The sequence below is a fragment of the Hyaena hyaena genome, unplaced genomic scaffold (genome assembly GCF_003009895.1).
Source record: "Hyaena hyaena isolate Hyena2069 unplaced genomic scaffold, ASM300989v1 scaffold_1645, whole genome shotgun sequence".
Taxonomy (NCBI): domain Eukaryota; kingdom Metazoa; phylum Chordata; class Mammalia; order Carnivora; family Hyaenidae; genus Hyaena; species Hyaena hyaena.
Window position 1 is genome coordinate 77,789 of NW_024082283.1, and position 7,781 is coordinate 85,569.

The following is a 7,781-nucleotide window of genomic DNA, read 5'->3' on the forward strand; positions in this document are numbered from 1 at the left end:
ATGTGCACCCTTATCACGCCCCAAATCATCAGTGGATTAATACAGACAGGTTTGAGAGTTTCCGTATCTGAGGAGGCTGGCTCAAGCTTTTTAAATGGGGTATCGTCATTTTCCCTATTCTTCAAAATAATGGGATCTGGGCTCCCACTAGTTGAAACTTCACTATGCAACATGTTCCCCCAAAATGGACTATTCGATAACAAGGGATGACAGCACTTGATGTTTTCACCAGACGAATGCTTTATTTCAGTATTTAATTTGGAGGGAACAGTGGAGGGATATGGGGCTCTCATTAGTGTTCCTGAAGACCTCACTTAGTACAAAACTCACACGATTCAAGTCTTGAGTCTCACACAGGGAAAAATCCAAAGTGAGTGTGGGGAGGGGGCCAGGAGCATGTTCTCAGAAATCACAACTCTTCAGACATTGGAGGATGTTGTTATTTTAATTCTCCATTTTATTTTCTCAGCATTAACCCTAATAATTCTCAGGAACCCTCACATAAATTAACAGCAGGGTGTAGCCCAGTGGTTATTAAGGCTTCTTCACAGCATTTTATTGCAACTAACTTTTGTTCCCAAGCGACTAAGTCAGGGCACATTTTCAGCCTCGTCTCCCTGCTGATTCTTTTACAGAATCTGAAAGTGACTCTATCACATAACAGCAGTGAACATCACAGCTGCCCGAGTTCTGATGCCAGACAACCACCTCTGCACCACATGGTTCAGGCCCTCTGCTCCCTGGGACAGCTGTGCTGCCACGTGGGGACAGCATACTTGCGATGTGCTTCACCAGTCAGCTTTGAAACCAAGGGAGATTTCATCACATATTTTTAATTTGGGGGGAGGCACAAAGACGTTAATAATTTTCTACCTCAGTATCTTACATTTGCTTGATCCATTATTTTAACTTAGAAAAGAAAAACCTAAATATGGTAACAAAACTATTTTTCTTCATCTTTCACAGTAAGGAGTCAATAGAGTAAATGTAAATTTCATGAATCAGGATGAAAATCTCTCATTTAAAAATATGGAGACAACCCTAAGGAACCAAAAACAGTGAGTTAAAAATGGCTGCCTCTGAATCATATAAACAAATAAAATATTGATATGTACTGCAACATAAATGATCCTTAAAAACATGCTAAGTGACAGGAACCAAACACGAAAGGCCATATAGCATATGATTCCCTTTACGTGAAATGTCCAGAAGAGATAAATACATAAAGAAGGTACATTAGTAGCTGCCGCGGGCTGAGGGTGGTGGGAACAGGGAGTGCCTACTAACAGGTATAGAATTCCTTTTGGGGATGAAAATGTTCTAGAAGCAGAACCAGAAACAGATACTGGTTGGTAATGGTTGCATAATTCTGTGAATATACAAAAACCCAGAGAACTATACACTTTTATGGTATTTGAATACTTTAATAAAGTTGTTATTAAAACAACTGGTTTTTCTTAAGTGGATGCCTCTAATGAAGAGACTGGGCAGGACAAAAGGGAGAAGACACATTTCCAGGATCATCAACTCCGCTGTCCTACTTCCTGCCACCTTTCCCCGATCATCTCTGCTGTTCTACTCCTCTCAGGACCAATCCTCACGCCCGTGCAGTCACGAAGTCGCCCTACGTGGACTCCCTTACACCTCTGAGGTCTGGCACCCAAGTCCCAGTCACACTGACACCTGAAATGCCGGCCTGCTCCCCATGGCCCCCTTCCCCCCGCACTCCTGCCAGGGACACCCTTCCGGTCACAGCTCAGACAATGGCACCTCCTACTCCCTACACTTAGGAAGCTCTTTATTACCACCAGGATGGAGCCCTGGCTCCACAGTAGGCATTCAGGGCCTGGCTGGGTTCACCCTGGCCTCTCCATCCTGAATTCTAATCAAGGTCAGCCTTCACCCAGATGCTGGTCACGCAGTTCCCCTACCCCCACCCAACACACCTGGGCGGTGCCAGGAAAGGCCAGGCCCCTGCTTACAAGGCCAGTGCAGCCCCTTTACCTCTTGGTGCAAGTACGTCATGTCTCCCAGGCAGCTTCCTCCCCCCACCGTGGAAGTCTGGCTGCTCTGTGCCCCAGTGACTCCATGCAGACTGTCTCCCACTTTTTGAGGCCTTAGTTGGGCTCAGCTCCTCCAAGGCTTGGGGCCTCCCTGAGCATCTCAGGCCTGTGTCCTGAACTACAGATGTGGCACCAGCAGGCCATGTGGCCTCAGCAGCTGACGGAACCACCTTGGAAAGGGGACTGAGAATTCCTTGGGACCAGGGCTTGGACTCGTCCATGTTCCCTGCCCAGCAAGCAGAGCTCACAGGAAGGCATCAACCTGAATCAGGCACCGGATACGTGAGGGGAGGCGCGAGAAGGGAGGGGGGTGCTGTTGGCCAAAGGGGCTGCCCCTCATCCACCGCAACGACACACAGCATCTCTGGGGCTCAGTACTGTGAACAGGCTGGTTGATAATGTGGTTCCAAGTCACAGAAAACTGAATGCTCTGTCTGTGCTCTGAAAGCAATAAACTTCTGGGCGATTCTTTCTTTATGCAAAGCCTAGTTGCTATAAAGAGGAACACAAAGACTAGGATGGCGGGGGACAACCTGGACACCCCAGGGCACAGGACAGCCCTTCAGGAAAAAGCAGAGGCCCGCCTCACCTGGAGCTGGGTTGTTGGGAGCCCAGTGACCCTGCACTCCTCCTCGGGGCTCTCCTCCACAGGCCAGGCAGAGTCCTGAGGACACAGAGCTGGGGAGGAAAACAAAGTCACGGAGGCAGCTCTCCCCGCCACAAGCATGCCCGCATGAATCCTTCCCGGTTGCGGAGACAGGGGTGGGGAGAAGGTCCTCAGCGAGAGCCAGTTCCTGTCGTCTCCGCTGGGCAAAGGACGAGCCTGCTCTCTTGGCCCCCTCTGCTCAGAAGCACCATCTCTGAGAAGCGGTGCCAGTTCACATCCTTTCTGGGCCCGAGCCGTAAATAGTCCCATGCACCCGTCTCCTAGAGGCGTCATCATCACTCTATCCCCCAATGGAATGTTCTGATCCTTCCCTGTTCCAGCTCTGCACAGAGAGACCCGGACCAGAACTGCCCCCCTCATCCGCCCTAAAGCCCCACCTGGCTCCCCAGCTCCTATCCCGGGCCACGGCAGGACACCGCTGAGAGAAGCCACGATACAGCAGCCAACACAGCCAATGGGGACACAGGCTCTTGACTCACCCCAGGAGGCCCACGGGTCCACAGCTGCCATTCCCCAGGACTGGTCTGTAAGGACACCTGCACCAGATCAGGTTGGGACAAGAAGAGAAAAGGCACTGTAACGACAATCCCAGTGACGAAAGGCAACAAAATGGAAAAGCAGACCTGTCCCACAAATGGGCGTAACAAACTTCCATAGACAGAGAGAGGCCAAGAGCATGTAACAAAATCCAACATAACAAGCTAGGTTTATACCAGAAACACACAGGTAAGTCACCATCTGAAAATCTGACATGACACAGCCAAGAATAATCAAGAATAGAATCACTTGGGGGAGTCTGGGTGGATCAGTCGGTTAAGCATCAGACTTTGGCTCAGGTCATGATCTCACTGCTTGTGAGTTCAAGCCCTACAGCCGGCTCTGCAGTGACGGCCCAGAGCCTGGAGGCTGCCTAGGATTCTCTGTCTCCCCCTCTCTCTGTCCCTCCCCTGCTTGTGCTCTCTCAAAAAAAACATTTTTTTTCTTTTCACGTCAGACGAGTAATGTCTGTTGTGCGTTGTAACAAGGTTTAAGGGTGACACATGTCACACAATGGCGTGAACACCCAATCATCATGCTTATGAACTACAAAAGGATCTCTCTCTCTCTCAAAACTAAATATTAAAAAAAAAATTTTTTTTAATAAAAATAACAAAAGAATCACTTGAGTGGCTGAAGAGGTATCTGATAAAACGTTTAATGTTACCCAATTTTAAAAATAATCTAAGTAGAGGGGCACCTGGGTGGCTCAGATGGTTAAGAATCCAACTTCAGCTCAGGTCATCATCTCACGGTTCATGGGTTGGAGCCCCGTGAGGCTGTGTACTGACAGCTCAGAGCCTGGAACCTGCTTCGGATTCTGTGTCTCCCTCTCTCACTCTCTGCCCCTCCCCGCTGGCGCTCTATCTCTCACAAAATGAATAAACATTAAAAAATAATTTAAAAATATATAAAATAAAAAAATGATCTAAGGAGTAAAGATACTCCCTCCATGTCTTTAGTGATAGATACACGAAACCTCACTTAAAGACAACACAACACTGACATCATACTATTTACCATTGTTCTTAGAATTACATGCCAACGCTACATAAATGAGGAATAACAATAAAGGTATAAAATATGGCAATGATAGAGAAATTCTGATTGTATGTATGCCTGCCTTCTAAGCAATCCCACAAATCACTACAAAATCTTTCAGAATCCAGCAATTGCACTACTAGGTTATTTATCCAAGGGATACAGGTGTGCTGCTTCAAAGGGGCACGTGCACCCCAATGTTTATAGCAGCGCTGTCAACGACAGCCAAAGTATGGAAAGAGCCCAAATGTCCACCGATGGATGAATGGATAAGGAAGATGCGGTAATATATACAATGGAGTATTACTCGGCAATCAAAAAAAAATGAAACCTTGCCATTTGCAACTACGTGGACGGAACCAGAGGCTGTCATGCTAAATGAAATTAGTCAGAGAAATACAAATATGTTATGACTTCACTCATGAGAACTTTAAGACACAGAACGGGGGCGCCTGGGGGGGCTCAGTTGGTTACGTGTCCGACTTTGGCTCAGGTTGTGATCTCACAGTTCATGGGTTCAAACCCCGTGTTGGGCTCTGTGCTGACAGCTCAGAGCCTGGAGACTGTTTCAGATTCTGTGTCTGCCTCTCCCCTGCTCACACTCTGTCTCTGTCTCACTCTCAAAAATAAAGATTAAAAAAATAAAAAAAAGAATGGATGAACATAAGGGAAGGGAGGCAAAAATATGAAAACGGGGGGGAAGGGGCAGGGAGGACAAAACATAAGAGACTCTTAAATATTGAGAACTGAGAGTTACTAGAGGGGTTGTGAGAGAGGGGACGGGCTAAGTGGGTAAGGCACATTAAGGAATCTACTCCTGAAATCATTGCTGTACTATATGCTAACTATCTTGGATGTAAATTTAAAAAATAAATTTAAAAAGAAAAAAAAGAAAATCTCTTAGAACTAAGACTACCAAATACACAAAATAACTTTGTCTTTAACACTAATCACTTTCCTTTTTCACCAACCAAGTTGTTTTTTCTTTTTAAATCTCACTCAGTTCTAAGAGAGAGAGACCCCCTCCAATCCCCCAAAACCCTCAGTCCCTCCCCAGCTCTGATCCCTGGCTGCAGTAGGTTCACCGCTGAGGAGGCCCAGAAGACACAGAATATGGACTTACCCCAGGAGGCCCACGGGTTGACAGCTGCCATCTCACAGGATCAGTCGCCCAGGTGCCTGCCCAGAAGCACTGGATTCGGGTGAGGACAGGTGCAATATCAACCTAATGACAAAAATGGAAAAGACAAAAGTGGTCCTTTGTCTTAGAAGAGCCAGTGGGAACAGAGAAGTCAACCCACCCACAGAAGCAACAGAAGACTTGTAGGGAACATTGTAAGAAAACAGAATTTACGTGTCAAAAACAATAGAATTCCTGGACATAAATGAAGAGTGACTCGAACAAACTGAAAAAAGGGCATAGTCCAGGATGAGGGAGTATAAATTTGTCAATGGTTCCTAAGAGACAGCCAGTGACAACCTCGTGGTAACTTTTTGGTTGATTTGACAAAAACTATTGTAAAATCTACCTGCACCCCCAAGAAATGAATGGTTGCTAGAGCTAAGGGGGAGGGAGAAATGCAGAGTGACTGCTTAATGGGTGCGGGGCTTTTTTGAGGAGGTGATGAAAATGTTCTGGAATTAGATAGTAATTATTGCACAACTTTCCGAATACACAAGAAAAACCACTAAACTGTACTATAAAATGGTTAATTTTCTGTTACGCAGCCTTTGTCTAGAAGGGAGGAAGTGGGGGAGCGAAGCAAGAACTCAATCTGCAAGACCTACCGGGCCCAATTCTGCAGTTTCCTGATGCGGAGCCCAGCCCACCAAGTCCCTAGATTCCAAGTCTTTGTGCAAGTCCCGAGACCTCTCTGAGGTATCAGGGCCAACTGGCAGAGCTCTGCGGATTCCTGGGAGTGTGTGTGAAGCACCAGGACGCCTGCTGGGCCCCAGGAACACCGGGGATCTGCGCCAAAAGTCAAGAGTAGGCAAAAGAGCCCACACCGCTGTTTTGCAACTTAATAGAGTCCGCAGTCACTGCACGGTTCCGGGAAGCAGGGATTGTTCCCCTCCCACGGTCGCCGTCGACCTTCAGCGCCTCAGGTGAACCCGCGCGGATGAGAAACACCCCCTGGGGAAAGAAAGGGGTTTATTATTCCCATTAACGGCCTCAGAAGCGTCCTCATCACCTGCTGCCTCATCACCTCCCGCCCGATTTCCTCTGCAACCCCCGAGGCGGACGCGATGCTCGGGGGCCCGGACCCGCGAGAGGCCGGCCTTACCTGGTTCGCGGCTCCCGGCCTCCCACCCCTGCGGGCCGGGCCCCGCCGCTCTAGGCAGGCGACCTGGCAAGCTCGGGGTCTACTCGCCAGGGGCGTCGGGCTTTTGTTCCGCTCCAAGCTTCGGCCTGGCGGTGTGCTTGAGATCTTCGCGCGCGGCGGGGGAGACAAAGGCGCGCTGGGCCGGCGGCCGCGACCCGCCGCCAGGCCCGCCGCGCAGGGCTCACCGGGGCCCGCCCAGCCGGCCCAGCGCGGCCGCTAGCCTGCGAACGGGAGGCGGGGGGGTCGCAGAACCAAGGGAAACAAGGGCGCGAAGCCGACGCGGAGGAGGCAGTCGCGGGACCCGCCCTGGCGCCGCGCCGGCCCCGAATGCCGGCGCCGCGTCTCCGCGCCCGTTCTCCCTACCCTCCTGGCTCTCGGCGGCGGCGGCGGCGGCACCCGCACCGCCCCGGCGACCGCTTCACCTCGGCGGCGGACAATGGCGGCCGCTCCCCCAGCGTCGACCAGGACGCGCCGCGCGGACTGTCGGGAGTTGTAGTTCCGGGCGGTGGGCTTCCGGTTGGTCCGGAAGCGTCACCACGGTAGGTACCCCGAGCAGCTCCGCCTTTAGTCCAGCCTCCGCCTCGCCGGCGACCTATGGGGCGGCTAGTATCCCCGCCCCCGGGAACTGACTGTAAGGTCCAGGGTCTAGACGGCCCACCCCGCCGCCGCTTCCCAACTTGGAAAGGCTTGGGTAGGTCGCCGCCCCGCAAGCCTCAGTTTACCCGTCTGTGAAATGGCGGCTCACCAATGCAAACTTGACGAAGTCTAGTCGTTTTCTGCATCTTAGATGCAGGTCTGAATTCTTTCAAGGGATCCTTTCATTCAACATTTACAATACTGTGAGGAAGGGGCCGTTCTGATACCCGTTTTCAGATGAGGAACCTGGTTTGAGCTTCTCGCATAAAACCCTTTAAAACATAAGGAATTGGGGGCGCCTCGGTGGCTCAGTCGGTTAAGCGTCCGACTTCGGTTCAGGTCATGATTTCGCAGGTCGTGGGTTCGAGCCCCGCGTCGGGCTCTGTGCTGACAGCTCAGAGCCTGGAGCCTGCTTTGGATTCTGTACACCTCTCTCTCTGACCCTCCCCTGCTCTGTCTGTCGGTCTGTCTGTCTCTCTCTCAGAAAAAAATAAATAAATAAATTTAAAAAAC

The 7,781-nt window shown here is 50.3% G+C and overlaps 1 protein-coding gene and 1 non-coding gene across 10 annotated transcripts in view; both read right to left on the reverse strand.

Moving 5' to 3' along the window:
• LOC120226295 (zinc finger protein 606) overlaps positions 1 to 7,101 on the reverse strand; it is a 41,113-nt gene extending 34,012 nt beyond the window's left edge. For 2 of the 9 annotated variants that reach the window (XM_039224477.1, XM_039224479.1), the window contains exons 1-5: positions 6,594 to 7,100; positions 6,097 to 6,442; positions 5,432 to 5,533; positions 3,210 to 3,266; positions 2,653 to 2,741 (exon numbers count right to left, since the gene is read on the reverse strand). In XM_039224477.1, coding sequence (XP_039080408.1) covers positions 2,653 to 2,741; positions 3,210 to 3,266; positions 5,432 to 5,462 — 177 coding nt within the window. In that variant the 5' untranslated portion in view covers positions 5,463 to 5,533; positions 6,097 to 6,442; positions 6,594 to 7,100. Of the gene's footprint in view, positions 1 to 2,652; positions 2,742 to 3,209; positions 3,267 to 5,431; positions 5,534 to 6,096; positions 6,443 to 6,593 lie in introns of all 9 variants that reach the window. The other 7 variants (XM_039224476.1, XM_039224475.1, XM_039224471.1 and 4 more) reach the window with 7 other exon arrangements.
• LOC120226304 lies at positions 3,719 to 3,825 on the reverse strand. The gene has a single exon (XR_005526992.1). It is a non-coding gene; the product is annotated as a small nucleolar RNA U13 (small nucleolar RNA).
• Positions 7,102 to 7,781: the final 680 nt, after the last annotated feature.